The 16905-nt window shown below is 35.8% G+C and overlaps 1 protein-coding gene across 3 annotated transcripts in view; it reads right to left on the bottom strand.

Moving 5' to 3' along the window:
* Window positions 1-16905, bottom strand: part of Fife (regulating synaptic membrane exocytosis protein fife) — an 89745-nt gene that overhangs the window by 52491 nt on the left and 20349 nt on the right. For all 3 annotated transcript variants that reach the window (XM_066404150.1, XM_066404149.1, XM_066404151.1), the window contains exon 2: window positions 7330-7463. In XM_066404150.1, coding sequence (XP_066260247.1) covers window positions 7330-7365 — 36 coding nt within the window. In that variant the 5' untranslated portion in view covers window positions 7366-7463. The remainder of the gene's footprint in view (window positions 1-7329; window positions 7464-16905) is intronic.

The following is a 16905-nucleotide window of genomic DNA, read 5'->3' as shown; positions in this document are numbered from 1 at the left end:
TCTGTAAAGATAGTTTCCATGCAGATTAATTCCAGGTAAAATTGACAGTACCTGAATCTAGTGCTCCTTTTAGTCATATAAAAAGCTCGCTATTTTTGAAATATTCTTTAAATAAATAACCACCCAAAAAACAAATGATAAATAGATGAAATATATTTCCCTAGGAGAAGGTAACATAAATTGCGGTCTTCCAACACAAAATCCATTAAAGCAGAAATGAATAAGTTATGAGGATTGTGAACAAAATTACTCAGTCCCGTTAATAGATTAGTCGGCACTATCTCGTTAAGGTCGGGCTCTAAGACAAATTGTTTACCCTTATTTTACTAAATAGAAGACTGGGATAACCCTCTCACCTGCACTAAGACCCAATAAATTTCAGCTTATTTCATATTTCCCCCTTTCCACATTGCATTGCAACACCGGTGGTAAAGTGCCAGAAAAAACCAGTACGTAATTCAGCAGTATCTTATTTTCAGCCGTTTTTGAGGGAATTAATAGTTTCTTACTCCTTCTATGGTGGTTTAAGAGAAAGGCGGATAGCTTCAAGTTAATAGGAATAAATTAGTAACCAAGTTTGGCAATTATGTTAGAAACAACCCTTTTATTAACCCCTTGGCTTAGGTTTTATGGCGGCATCATGTTGCGTCTTGGCTCTATTGAGGAAATTGTTTCGAGTTTAATTTCACAGGCAAATTCAGGCTGGAATGCACTTTTATTGCTACATCCCATGTATCGTGGGAAAATTTTAAATGTATATACGTTGTAGCGTAACAACCCTTTTAATTTTTGTTCAATTTCCATGAAATCCATAGACCCATTGTCTTTCAGATAATGTTGCCAGTACTTTGATGGAACCATTGTGATTTGATTTATGGTTGCCAACGTTATTTTTATTAGGTAGGAAATTACCGTGGATTTAAAGCAAGAAGCCTTCTTGAACTGTTTTTTCTTAAACCTTATAATTTCAGTTAATCCTAAGCCTATATCCGTTTTCCTTTACAACACACGGATTATCTTCAATCCCTTCGGATCCTACTCCCTGATATCGTTAAAAGAGAAATTATATCACCGTTAAACGAGGGCCCAGCCATTGATAAGAAAAAAAGTGTTTAAACCGGAAAATTGCGATTATTGTGTGAAGTCATATGGAATTTCTAGAGGAAAAAGCACTTTTTTGCAATCGGCCGCCTAAAACAATGCTAATTCCTATTCCTCTCCAAAATTAGATTATCTTCCTTTGTTTCCAACAATTTAAACCCCCCTTTTGATTGTTTGAGTAAAATCCAAATCCCATCTCTGCAACGATATTTTATTTCTTCGAGAAGGGTTTGATCGCTTTTAATTTGGATCGGTTCGTTTAAGCTCTAAGAAAATACAATAAATCCTACACCAGAGGGGAATTTTACAGCATTGTTTGGAAATACAACAATCCTTCTCTTTCTCCATCTCTCCCCTTCTCACGTGTTAAAACCATCAATTCCGATGAATGTTGTATAGACTTTGTTGCTAATAAACAGAAGTCTATACAGGATGTTCGTTCTTGGAGCTAAACCTGGAGATTTCGGTAACAATAAAAGATACGAGGTCGATTAAATCGGGACAAAGTTGCCCAGTTTGAAGTTGAAAGGAACTAAAATTTTAGAACAACATGTTTTCCTCCGCTTATTTAGTGACTTTTGGATTTTTGGTATATCTGCCAAACTACAAAATTGAACCTTAACATGTGATGCATCGTCTTAATCGGAAAAGAAATATAAATGGTAAAATGTGAAAATCCAAAACGACTCCCATAGAAAAAACAACGTTGATCATCGTTGTCAAAAATCGAAACGTCTGATTTCAAACATGACATCGCCACGTTCTCGCAGAGGAAAAGTTGCAGTGGTGCAGTGTCAATCATTTTGAATTAATTGGCAAAATAAGCTGAGGAAAAAATAAAAACTTTTTTTTATTTCAGTTTTTTTAAGCGACATATTCTTCAACTCCAAATTGCGCGACTTTGCCCCAGTTCATCCTCGTGTTTTTTATGCTTACCGAAATCTCCATGGTTCATCTCTAAAAATGGACACTCCGTATAGTGGTCATTGAAGAGAAGAACATTTAATTTCGGCCTAGAAAACTAAGGCACAAAGTCCTTTGTTAAAGCGTTCGACATCAAAGTGCGTCTAGAAGCTCGCTCTCATATACCCAGCACAAAGTAATAAAAGGGGGCCGCCCTTTGCGCTAAGTAATTTAGTGATCGTTACATATATCGGGAATCCTAGAAGCTGTTGCTTTTCTCTTCTATACCTTCTCAGTTATTTTTTCACATGGCCTAAATGAGTTTAAGGGCAGGAAATAAGTCAACTTCAGGTTTCCATTAAAGGGCAATTTGCGAGCGAACTCGCTCCAGTTTGTTAATTATTTTGCAACGATAATGAATTCGACAAAGTTGTGAAGTAGCTTAAATTAGACCCCACTCGCTGTACTTGAATAGGGCAGGTTCAGGTGCGCGATCGAATTTTAAAGTTTCTACCAGAAGTTTCCACGAGTTATGTTGGTTACTTAGTGAGCTTTCACAGGACGTAATCGAAGAGATTATTAGGTTCCGGTGGGGGCTAGAATATAGAAATATTGGGAAAGTTTTGAATATACTTTCAGTAATTATTTAAGGAAATTCAAATCAATCTTCTTAAGTTCGTTAAATTTACAAGTGATACCGTCATTATACATTATACTGACAAGATGTGGCCGCCTGAGAGGAGAGAAGAATCTTTTGGATTTTTTGCTTTTCCTTGTTTATGAAACCGTTAATTTCACCGTATTCAATTGACTTTAGATATCTATACGTCGTCTTCTAGTCCAAACTAGGGCTTTCAATCGTCTCGTCAGAAGTTTATTTATTCGAAAGTTCAAAACAGACAAGTTATGGTCCCCTGAATAGGGAGAAGTCAAATGTTCTGCAATTTTTGCTATGTTTTTGTTAATGAAACTATTTTATCAAAAATTTTACAATTTTTATCAAATTTCTCTACATCACTTTTTAGCTGTAGATTTGGGATTCAAATTGCCTCTTCAGCGGTTTGCTCAAAACTTTCAAAGGAGCAAATTTTGAGCGCACAAATAGAGAAGAAGCTAATGCCCGTCTCCCCAGCGCTCACTAAGTTGAGTTTAAGGGAGGTTTGGTATTAAATATCCCTTAAGACTGGTTTTGCTCTCACCGCACTATTAACATTTATTAAAGCTTATTTAACTTTTGAAATGATAATTTCGATGAGTTCTGTATTATCAGAAATGGCATTTCCAGACGCAGATACGTTAGATCGAACTTTTTGGCTCGTTTTTGTAGTATTTTCTTATGGATTCTGATGGCCAACGCACACATTATTTAACATATACTCCGTTGTTCACTTTTGTGTACCTTAATTTAAATAATGTATGACTAAAACTCAGCCCATACTACACCTGCCAGCACTAAGGAACTAGGGAAATGTTCATTCTATCCTAAGTGTTTTCGTTCACATGTTTCCTGATAGGAAAATTTTCCACAGTGCTCTGCCTTAAAGTTAAGTGGCCCTTAGCTATTCTTTCCTGAAGGTGTCTGTCGGGGAATTCTTTCCTTCAGATGTCTGCTGGGAAAACGAACATAAATATTCTATAATTTTTGTTTTGTTTTCTTCATACATTTATCTTGCCTTCTAAACGCAAATCTCTTCAGTTTTTTATACTCGTCTTAGAGCCCAGATTTCGGTTTCAAATAATCTTCTCAGGTATGTATTATTCAAAAATTTGAAACAAGTAATGTTTGGACGCCAGAACAGAAAATATTAAGTTTTTTTAAGAAAAAAATTCTTACAAAAAGAGAGTGTTGAAGCAGTTTTTGGTTTGCTACATGCATGTCGTGCCTTGGATCCTTAAATTCGACTTTGACTTTCGCACATTTCAACTGTAAATGGGGAATGAAGTTGGGACGTGCAAGTCATGTTTGCGGATCTTTCCGGGACGCTCTTGAGTGAAAATTTTTTTATACACCTTTTACATTGTAGTGCATTAGCCATGCTCTATCACTTTGCCATGAGCGGAATGCTCTCTTTCTTTCAGTTCCCGAGATGTGGACTAACTTTATTTCTGATTTTCTCGAATTTGGAAGTGCCTCGAAATGAAGATTTAACTTTTAAATTTTTAACCGTCTAGAGTCGAAATGGAAATGTTCCGGGCTAACATAGAGCTCACATCTCTTGATCGTAGCCATGAACATCATTTTAAATGTTTCTAAATTTTTCTGAAATTTCCAGTGTGAGGGCGGTACTCAATTGTAACCACTTTTCAAATTTTAAGCACCGGTCTTCTAGGGACCCGATAAAGAATTATGTTAAAAATGTAGACCGCAGTTATCAGCTCGGCGAGCTCTTTAGTTCCTATATAGAGTGTACTTAACTTCAGAAAACTTTACTATTTTTAACATTTTTAATGTAATTTGAAATAATATTTGTTGCTTTCTCCTACGACATATGCATAATATGGAACTTTCATTGTTTGCAATTAATTCGTCTCGCATCCAGCTTCTCTCAGAACTCTTCAATATTTCACCACCCTCACGTACACAGGGCAAAGGGCGCTTTCCAATAATAATCACTTCCTGGAAATTTATTCCTTGTTATGGTAAACATTTCTTGACCCGGTTTGCGCACGAAGGCCATTCCTTATTCATCCCTTGGATCACGGAAATGAGGTCTCTATTTTATGATTAAAGCGATGGAAAATTGAGTCTTGGTATTGGTTGTACCATGAAATTTCAAAGGTAATAGTGCATGTGCTTTCGTCAGGCTTTGTCTGCCACAAGTGCCTTTTCAGCATAAAACAGGTTTTCTCCATTAATCGCCACGAATAAACCATTTTTCAAAGTGTACAAAAGCCATTTGTCCTAAACCGTTCGACGTCCGTTCACTCACCGAAATTATCTATTTAAATTCAGCCCTGCGTACACTTACATTTACATATTTTTCTCATTTCACCTTACTAGCATCTACTCAATGGTCTTATAAACCGAAAAAGAGTATAAAGTATAATTAAAATATGGAAATTTATAATACTACAGAAAGTGTGTTGGGGTTGGTGCAAATAAAAACGCTAGGAGCAATAATGGAAATTCAGATTTGAAGATCTCTTTTATACACTCAGGAATCTTGGGTTTAAATTAATATGGATTTTTGTTTATCCCGAGAAAAGCACAGGGTAAAATTGTGTGTGTATTTATTTGGCGGAGTTTTAACACGGTTCCCTGCAAAAGAAGGCGCATAAATTCGATTTGTAGAGCACTTAAGGTAACTCAATGCTGTTATCTTTTACGATACACTATAGCACACTTAAGACCGAGAAAATGTTTCACAAAATAACAAGTTTTCATTTTATACGGAATTTTTCTTTCCTTATTTGCCTTTAAACGATATCGGGCAGTGCTTAGCAGAATTCCTTAACGAAGAAGTTTTAGGAAAACCCACTTAATCACTTTACCCCCCCATTTCTAACTCAAAACTTCCTCAATGCCACTCAAAACACAAAACAGCAACTCGTTAATTTACGGCGGGATGCAGTAAAGATTCCCGCCTTCTAAAAACTTCCATCTCGAAATGCGATTACTCATTACCGCACCGATCCAACTTCAAGTGTAAAGTTGGTTTTAAAATTTTACAGCTTGACTTTGCTCCTTAATAAAGGCAAAATTGTCGGCCATCAGACCTGAAAAATCGATTTACAATGTGGTTTCGACTAAATAATAACAATGAACGTTTTCAAGTAAATGGAAAAGCTGGAAAATATATTAATCGGACACTTAGCGCTAAATTATTTAAACTCTTGAGGCTACGGGCATTAGGGTGAATGAATGTAGTTTAAGAGTAGTCGAGAAATTGCTGATTCCGTTTTCGATTAGTGGGTAGGATGATGATAATTGGAGACAAGTTTTGGAACTTATTGCTACTCGACGTGACTTAAAAGTGGATTGGAATGATCAACGAATATGAATATCGATTATCGAGGATGTAAAATATCATAATGAAGATATTCGAGGGGGCTATAGTACTCTGCAAAATAATTAAAAAATTCTAATAGGCCTATGGTCAAAAACGCACCATGTTTGATCTACAGGGTGGCAGTTTCCCTTTTTTTTCTCATGTTTTGCGTTCTTCTCACGTATTTCTTGAGTTAAATTTTTAAAATGTCGTACACCTGTTTTCTTTAAAAACCTCTCCAATAAAATGTCAAAATGGTCAGTAGCCATATTCAGGGTGTTATGTTTTTTCGGTCATACACTATTTTATGCTTTGCATCTTTTTTTGAATCACCCTGTATAAATTCTGATACCAAATTAAAATTATTTTTAAATTCTTCAGATTTTTGGTATCTTACAGTATATTCGCATTTTTCACCGTTTTCGTAGAATTTGCAACAATATTTGTCAACGGAAATTAATAAAATCCAGTCTACATATTCCGATCTATCTAAAATGCCATAGCTGCGTTTTTGACCATGGATCTATTAATATTTTTTTATTATTTTGAAAAGTGCTATTGCCCCCTGAAATATCGCAATGGTGATACGTTACACTCTATAGCTCCCATAGAGTTGATTACTCTAGTACTCCAGCTGGATTATAGCACAAGATCTCGCATTTTTATGATCACTATTATTGCATAAATCCCCTGAAAAATTCGCTGTGTAGAAGATATCAGATAGTACTTAACGAATTTGCACATAAAATGTTCCTTTTTGAGGTACCAAGCCACTTCCAAAGGTTTAAATAACCCTATCTATAACATACAATCTGTGCCCTTAGGATCAACATTGTTTACTTTGTTTGTCTGTTCGATTCTTAAAAATACGTTGCTAGCGTACTTAATGGAATGTACTGTTCGGAAACAGAGTATCCACAACACCGATCTCAGAAATGTCAGCTTTAACATACCTTTGCACAGACCGGAAAAGTTTATATGTTTTACCAGAGGGCATTCTTTCCGTTCCATTCTATTCTAGCCTAACTATCCAAAATAAAATACTCTCTATCTCTTCCATTGTCTCTTATCCCTTTCCGGTCTAAGACAAATTCGCGAGTCTTGTTTAAGATATTGTCTAAGATAAAGGGGTTAAGTATTTTGCGTGTTTCATAATACATGCAACAAGAAATTCCGCCCTCAGGGTCTAACCTTTCCTGGTGCCTGCAAATTGAGCTTTGCTGTAATCTGTCACAATGTCCTGGATCATCTTTTCGAAATAAATCCGAGGTGGTGAATAATGCGTGTAAGCCCGTAGGGGCTATTTGGATAAATCTCTCTTAAGCCCTAGACTTACCTTCTTCATAAAAGACATGACATTCGTGGGCAACATGATGGACTATTGTCTTCGGGTCCGTTTAGAGATGTATTCGAAAGTCAATGTTCATGTCTGGCTGTCTTCGGGTGTAGCTTGTGGGTGCCGGATCTTGCCTGAAATAAGAAGAAAATTTACTTTATTGATTTCAAAAATTTCTTAAGGAAAAATCATTAATCATTAGACTGGAAACAAATCTTACACACAAAGTGGGTTGTAAGAAAAGGCATTTTCATTGGGTATAAAAATAACCGGTTATAAAAGATGAAATTCCGTTACGTTTTTTTCACCCGAAAGCTGTTGGAGCCTGGAAAGTATCATAGAGGATTGACTTTCTCGGGGGAGGATTTATTTCTGGATACCGGGGTAGGTGCTCCTACGACAGGTAATTAATTGTAGGTGACAAAAACAGGTTTATCAAAACCGTTTTTTATCCAGGAGCGATAAAAAAATCGCAAGGTTTGCTGCTAACAATGGAGGTATATAATGGGGGAAATCCTTGCTAATGGAACGCAATCAATTTGTCAAATAATAAGCTCGATAAACCCATAAAATCCGTTATAAATAGGGAAATTTTGCACTAATCCCTTATCCTCCTGCGCAATCAATACACGGCGGAGATAAATAAACAAGAAAAATTTGATGCGTTAACAAAATAATGGAAAGATCTCCAAAGAAGGCAAACGCCTTGCGTGACTACTCCAATTTGAGTTTATTCGTGCGATAAAATTTGATTAGATTTCGTTTTGATAATCAACAAGAAATTCTGGCTAATAAACACACGAAGCGTAAATAAGGGCATTGTCAAATACTTTCGGTTCGTAGTGCACCTGAGTGAATAAGAACGAAGGGCTTAAGAAATTTTCAATAAGACTGGTATTTCGAATTCTTGAAACGTATCTAATGTTGAATATAAAGCAGTTTCAATCTCAAAAACACACAAGGCAATTTATGTTTGGTTTAGTGCAATACAATGTTATTTGTTGCACAGTTCAAATGATTATAAAGTTCATGTTTGGCATGTTGGTAATATCGACTGATGATCTATCATGTTTACTATCTTCACGTAGTAATAAGTTTTTTTTATAGATTATGTTATAACAGTGTTCATTCCATGTTTCCCTTTAAAGAAATACCGATAAAATTTCATGACAGTTGCAGAATATTTATTAATTATAGCACAGTCGAATTGCCTGCAAAGGATGCAAAGAATTGATAATCATTTTCACTCACCTCTTGTAGGTTAGCAGGGACATATACAGGGTATCAGACATCTATGTATATATCCCATACTCGAAACTACCAATGAGAGTTTCAAAACCGAAGGATGTTTGCAGACATAACGTTCCAAGATGGTCGAGGCTAATGTAATATACTGCTCGACAAAGCAAGTGATACAAAATGATATAAGAGATGATTCCATTTTCTTGGCACTTTCCGGCACCTTAGTTGGGGTGGCCAACTAGAATTTGTTTCATTATTATCGCGAACGCCGGAGTCGCTGATCATTTAATCGTAGTTAGTTTAAGTGCTAATTTTGTTTGGAAAAGATTACTTTTACACTATGTTTAGTATCTTTAAAAAAAAAACTCTTTAAAGAAGTTCCATTTGAAATAGGAATTTTCATCTCGTTTAATGGGCACTTGTCAACGAAGTAATCTTGTAAGTTTAATAGAATATTATTGGACAAGTTTATAACAAAGGCTACCATCCCCGATGGAGAATTTCGTCGTGTCGCAATCCTCCTGAGAACATGGTGCTCATTATATGCCAGTACAATACTATACTTTGTCCATGGTTAAGCATTCGCACTTTCCACCAATTCCGTCCCACCGTTACTGTTTCCCTTTTAACGCCAAATCTCATGAACAAGCCGCAAGAAAATCGACTCTTGTTTATTCTCCAAGTACCTTCTCGTCTCCTAGTTGCTTCTAGATCTCCACCGACTTACACATCTTTTATTTTGAGTAGAATTTCTTATTTGTGACATCGTGACGTCGGTGCATTTCCACGTCGAAACAACAAATCCAAAAACTACTGAAACTTCATATTTAAGGTCTACTAAATACTCTGGAATGGAGCTCCCCCCGGAACAGCCCAACTAGAATTTCCATATGCATAACCATATGCATATGGAAATTTTATTAGATGTGTTTTGGCAGGAGACATAGATTTGCAGCAGCTTGGGGCATTTCGGATATTCAGAATACTCATTCTATCACGCTTGAAAGCATTTGTTGCAGTACTAGTATTAGTGAACCTTATCATGTGTTTACAGCAGATGTAAAATTGCCACGTTCCTAAACGGCCTTGAACAAAAAGTATTTCTATGCTCCCAAAATCGATTGGTTTGATAACGAAAAGCACGTCCCGAAGGGACGGTTCGACCTTTTTAGAGGTTCATTAAAGGCTTATGAAAGAGTCTACAGTGTACTCATTTTATTTTGCCACAATTTCTCTTTTCCACGCGTATGACACGTCACTGCACATTCTACAGCCTAAGTGGCTGAAAAATGTTTAGTTCTCACGATAGAGATCTGATTCATAAATGAATTTAAATATTTTTTTTATCCTAATTTTAGATTTTTGGTTACATAGTAGTATTAACGTCTCCTAGATACCATAACTAAGCCGAACTTACCCGAACTAACCTAAAATATTCCAAAATGACTTGAACTAACTTGAACATCCTTCAAAAACGTTATTAAGATATTGAAAATTGTCTAAATCTAATAACAATTGAGATGCTCTATATAGTTAACTCTCATAATCACATAATATAGAACTTTACATAATTGGAAAAAAAATGTTAATTTGGAATCGAGATAATTAAAGATGATCAATATTTGTTCAAGATCTGGTACCCCTTTTCGCTATTTAGTGGCAGTTTAGTTAATATAATAGGAAAGATTGATTATACGAAATCACGCGAACGAATTTTCTTTAGAAAAAACTTTGTTTTATCTCTAGTCCCTTAGTTTGTTATATGTTATGGGCTTATAATTAAATCATTATAATATTTCAATCTTGATGGACTGAAAGCTCAATAGATTTAAAATCTTTAACAAAGCTTTCCGTTGTTGAGCTTTGGGCCATGAATATAAATAATACATTTTTCTTGAAAGACATTAAATTTTCTGAAAGTACACATAATACTAAATCTTTTACCAAACAACATTTTTATACGTGCGAATAAATCCATCTTTCCAAGAATCAGCCGGAAAACCTCCTTCATAAAGAGTAAACAAATGGAGATTCTTTTTCGTTATTCATAGGGCTTGACAGACGCGTTATTGGGTGTATGTGAAGAAATATGAAAGGAAATAAAAATATAACGTCACATTAACTTTCCATGAATTTTTTCAACCGGTCTACTGGGTGGAAAATATCGACACACAGGAGGTTTCTGAGTGACGTAGGAAGGACAAATATCTTGGAAATTCACTTGATGGCACTTAATAAATACCACGTTGGTATCTATATTTGACTTGAAAAATAAAAAAAATATTTCCCCATACGGATTGTATGATGTTTAGCCAGTGTTTCATTTCATTTTCCACATGAGGAATATTTCCATTATTGTACACCTACGTCTATCCAATCATGAAAAATGTTTGGGCACCCAATACACCTTGTTTGAACATACATTTCATTTTCATTCGGAATCATCGAGTTCGCGAATTTTTGCCGGAATGGAATGATATATTGGCTAGAGCAACATCTGATGCATGCAATGTTTTTTAATGAGATTAACGAACCAATTTTCCCCAATGATTTATACAATATACCTCCGTGGCCCTTTGATTTCGTTGAAGTGCTTGAAAAATATGAATGTAAAATTACTTATTCGCAGGCACAGACAAGACCTCTTGCCCGAGGCTAAAAGCGTTCTGCTTTTATATAAAGCAATCGATTTCTGAGACTACGCAACGTGCAAGAAAATTCCAAATTGACGTTCGGTATTAAAGTCCTATGAATTTAAGGTCGCCCGAATGGGCAGAAATGCAACCCATGAATTATTTAAATGACGTGAGAGTATTGCCAGAAGACTTGTTCAGTCACAGATACCTGACGATAACACTTACATATTACATTTTATTTATTAGTTCTGCATTGGTCAAGAGACGAGAATATGTTATATAGTAGGATATGTTTGAATTGTACATTGGCGGGTTTTAGGTACTTTAGGAAAGACTTTCTAGGGGTAATCACGAAGAACCAAAACTTCTACATCTTCATACAGGAGAATTTGAAATTTTTTTAGGCGGGAAAAACTTCTACTTCGGAATAAAAAACTTGGGCATAAGACGGTAAAACTACAGGAAAATCTAAGAAGTTTTAAGTCAACAGAAATAAATATTAATCAGCATGGATACTAAGCTGGCAAATAAACGGAGGGCAACCAAATGGCGGAAATTCAAGAAAATTTTTTAGTAAAATATTCGTCAATTATGCAGGATTAAAGACGAAGCATGAAGCCGGATCTCATTGATTTTCCTTAACCCCACAGATTCTGTTTTGGCTTGTAAAGTACGCAATTTAAATCGGAGTTCCACAACAAGCTTTTTCAGGCATTGTTATGATTTTTTAGCCGAATCGGTCGGATTTCAAGGAGTTACAAGCCCTATACACTCACTCATGAAAGGCACAATGTGGTCCTAAAGTGAAATTAACGCTATTTGCTCAAATAGCACATTTTCATTTTCGACCACTTTCCGCTGCACCCTACAGGATCGTTTTCAGTACAGGAAGATGGCCCAGGATGTGCGCTTTCCGGTGCAGTCATGCAAAATGGTCGAACCATTTGAAATATCGGATCTTTTCCGAGCAGAAGCGAGCAGTGCAAGCGCAAAAATTTTACGAGCTTTGTGAGCTCAAATTTCCTACGAAACTGTTCCGGCCCCCCTCATCGTATCAGCTTCCCGCAGACATCGCAAGAAAGCCCAAATATTTCTCTTTCGAATGAGTTCACGCAGCCCGGGCAGAACGGAAATTATGTCCGATAATTGCATTAAAAATTTGTCAATTTTTTTCACTTTTTTATATCGAAGTCGGATAATATTCACTTATAATCAAATGCTATTAACTTTTGGTAACCTCATGTTATCAACTTTTTGTATCACACTGACTGCAGCAACATGGCTAACATTTTGGTAAAATTACCATTAATAACGGGGGTACCTGATTGACGGATCAGGTACCGGATTCTGTTTCGGTTTAAGGTAAGCCAAGTTGAATTTGCATGTTCAAATTTCCTTTGTTCGAACGAGGAACGGTTAGAAAAGAACATTTTAAGGTAGGGCGCGTATATATACGTATATCTTAATTTCCTCGATTTCTGAGTCACAGGGTGATATAGTTTTCAAAAAAGGGTTTTTAGTTTTTTCCCGAACTATGAAGGCATTTCAAATGGCGTAAGAATAATCCATATCTAGTGAATAAGTTCACCAGTGGCGGAGATATGGGTATTTAGTATTAACGATTCGATCAAAAATTGATTATTATTCTTCGGCTTAAGTTACAACGATTTTAGTTGGGCTAACTTTAATTTCCGCAGACTTCGCACTAAAACACACCGTTCGTAACTTAGTAATAAATTCACAAACTTCTCAATATTCATCATTATTTTTAGCCAAATAACATATTCCACTTATTACGCCACTTTGGAACGTGCTCTTCATTATCCAACACATCAACCTACACGTTGGTTTATGGAGGCATTTTAAAGTAAAAGCAAAGTTATTTTTGCGTGGGAACAGTAACCGTTACATAGCAAAAAGGGATGTTTCCAATTAAAATATTTTCATTTGAGGAACTTAAGCATTCTTTTATTAATTAGTCAGCTCAAACCCACACATAAAGTTGGAAACATTTCGATAAATTAACGATGCTGACGTCAAAGGGCTCTATTGTGCTGATGCAGCATTAAACTGCAGCATGGAGCTTTGGAACTTGGAAAGGTGCTCGAGAGGGCACTCACGTGCAGTATTTCTGTGTCGATGTTTAGTAAGCAGGAAAATGGTCAAAAGGGAATTGAGTCATTGATAAATATTGAAATATTGCAATAATAAATTTTTAAAGTAAAAGATGTTTTTCAAAGACTAGTCAAGCAGACTAATTCGTTGAAGTGTTGGAAGGTTTGAGGAAAGAAATAGAGAAGTTCGATAAAACAAGGCGCTTGGACAGGTTCTCGAAATTCGTTTATAAAACGGCACAAAAGCCAGGGCAGATAAGTTAGTAATTTATAGTCAGTCGAATTTCCTCAGAACTTTGCGAGGCATAAAAGTGCGAAACAAAAGCTCGTGTTCATTCCGACTTTGGCACTGAAACACGTCCTTTCTGAAGGCAAGAATTCTTTACTTTGGGCTTTGCCTCAGAGGAAGAAGAACGCTACTTTTCCTGTAACCAAAAGGGAAACTTTAAAGTAATTTTTGCATTGTTCTAAAAGCTCTTTAATAATCTTTTGCACGTGTACCTTATCCGAGTAACAACAAAGCAACAAATGACGAGAAAGCTTTTTTTATCAGCGATATTTCTGTGAATTCTGGAAACAAAGGGGAAAAAATGCGCCGAAACTTTGTAAACTGACTAGAAGAAGTTCCTGTGAGCATGGAAATGCATTGCAATAATTTAAGATTGACACATAAGCTGCCTGAGTAAATGTGTCTTGTATTATTTTTATTTATGTAACTCCCTTAATTGGAAACGGGAGTTGTTACGGAGGGAAAAACGTCCAGACGATCGAAGTTTAATTCAAGTTAAAAGCGTTTATAGGCTCTACATTAAAGAGAAGTGCAAACAGGGTGATGCAATCACAGAGATTGTTGTACTATTGAGATTTTCCATGAAAACTTTGAAATAACGAGTGGTCATTAAAAACAGCACGCGGTGAACCGTAAACGCAGGGTTTTGATTAAACAATGAGACGTCTGACTAACAGCATAGACTAACAGATGAATTTATCCAAGACTTACCTTTTGATATTTACCCTTTATATTTGTTCAATTTATGTAAGCATTATAGTGCAAGCGTATTGGGCTGAAGTTATTTATAGACATTTCCACATAATGACGAAAGTTTAGTGCAGGACCCTCATATTTATGCACACAGGAAGAAATTGTCACTTTGCACCTCAGAGTATGACTTTCATTTACTCGAGATGAACCGATCTGGCGAGACCTAATAGTCCCAGAACCGGCCTTCGGGATATCCGACTTAATTAAACGCAGAGCTAGAATTAGGCATAGTTTTGAATAGAATTTTTCCTACGACTATTGCATTTATCATTATTGCTCTTGGCTAAAAAGTATCCCTGTGGAGTAAGCCCTGCAGCTTACACTCAAAGATTCAATCGAGATACAGTAAAAATAACACACAGATGACTCCGGGAGAACTTTTTCCTGCGGACTAGTCGTTTACGATGCTGAATTCTGCCTGCGTTTCATTCATCATTCATTAACCATTGACTCGAGGTAAATCGAATTGACTAGATCTATGTGATTCCAAAGCTAGCAAACTCCATCTACAACAATTTCAAGGGGGGATTAATCTACTCCTCACATGGGGAAACAAAGTGTAATATCGCATAAATCTCACGTTGTACTCGTACACCAATTCTTGTCCTGGAGGAGCTTGCGCGAAGCGATATAGGGACACCTCAGTACTTTAAACACATTATTGTTACTCCTGAATGTAATTTCTAACTATTTTCATTGCATTTCAGTTATAAATAACGAAATAATCACAATTTACTAGCTAAAATCAAAACAAATATTTTTGAGGTTATAATAAAACAAACACGAGAAATTGCGGGAAAGTCTCCATATATATTCCATTTCTCTCTAAGTCATACGATCTGATAAGTCGGGATAAGGATAGATAATCACGAACCAATCCTGTATTAGACGTATTGACATCCAGTTGTCGTCTCAATGTTTTCGTACTCTGTCTTACTTGTGGTTACCGACTGACCCAGATACCTTTGCGCTATCTGCTTATTAAATAAACATCCCCTTTAAGAGGCGCTAAAACACTTGACATTGGAATGTGTGGAATGTAGGTCAGTTCTGGTGAACCGGATATTATCGGTTTTTAAGAGCGGCATCTCTTTTTGCTCTTTAACTGGCGCTCCCGATGGAATATTTGCAATGCGGATAAAACCGGTATTTTACGCGTTTTTTTACAGATTATTTTTGAAGGGTCGCGAGTATCTATATAGGGTGTACGTTTCTGGATGTCAGCCATAGAGATTTCGATAACCAGAACGAACAAGAGATCGGTTAAATTGAGGTAAAGTTTCGCAATTTGAAATTCAAGAATATGCCGTTTTAAAATTTGCAAAAATCGAGAAAAACCGAAATTTTAGAAGAACATCTTTTTTTTTCCAACTTGTTTGCGTAGACTTTTCCAAAAAAAGTTTTATTTAAATAAGATATTCTGTTTTTTGAAGAAAAAATGACACGTCACTACTTTTTGTAAAATAAATGTAATTTTTGAGTCTCTGTTCCGTCCCAAAAGAAGGTTTTGGATTTTGAAACATTGAAAAACTGAAGGTATAAAAGGCCAAAACGTTAGAAGATAAAAATATAAAAATAAAAAAATATCGTGATTTAGATACCAAGTTTAGATACAAATTTCCTCTAGGTATTCCACGAGTATAACAACTTTACTAAAACTTATAGTCAAAGTTCATGGAGACCTGTGTTCCTACCAAATTTGACTATGCTGTGAACTAATTTGTCCCTTTCACATAAATCACTAGTGGGTAATAAACTATACATTCGGAGTTTATTTATATCCGGGATGCTGGAGCACTAAAGCTAGAGTGCGCCATTGTAAAATTGATATCCCCAGAAAACCTCCATTTTTAAAAGCATAAATAAAAAATACGGACCAAGAAAATAAACTATCCTGGATGAAATGGTCTTCCGGTGAAAAAAAAAGCAAAAAATTATTCCGCAGTGGATGAATCGACGAACTGCAGACATAAAGGCATAATAGAAAAGTGATCCTTTAGGATCAACCCCTACCCTTATTATTATATCATACGTTACCGGGCTGATTTTTACACTTTGGAAGAAAGCTAAAGCTAAAGGAAAATATTTCCTTGTTCCATTCTCACAGGTTTATAAGAATTTTTAGAAATCTCGTGTCTGAGGCAGAAGATTAAATTAATGCGAACAAAGAGATACAATTTGTGCTTGGCGATTCGTTGTAGACTTTTTATTATAACAAAATTTTCAAGGCTTAAATTCCGAGGTTTGAATAGATACAACCTGAAGGTTTGCCTTTAGCAAATAGAACATAAATGGAATTAAACCCCATTTTCAATTCCCAAATCGTTTCACCCCTTAAACATCAATGGGATGATATGTTATTGGGGGCGTATGATTGATGGACGGTTTGGACCTTTTAAAATTGCCCGTTTTGAGGAGAATATACGTGTCATAGCTATGTCGTTTATCGGAAAAGGATATACAATATTTCTTAAAAAGTCATCCGTACACAGATGAGTGATTACTACAGTTCAAACAATCTCTTTTCTAGTCATTTTGATTG

This window comes from Euwallacea similis, chromosome 33 (genome assembly GCF_039881205.1).
Source record: "Euwallacea similis isolate ESF13 chromosome 33, ESF131.1, whole genome shotgun sequence".
Classification (NCBI taxonomy): domain Eukaryota; kingdom Metazoa; phylum Arthropoda; class Insecta; order Coleoptera; family Curculionidae; genus Euwallacea; species Euwallacea similis.
Note: the sequence above shows the minus strand (reverse complement) of the source record. Positions and strands in the feature narration are given on the sequence as shown.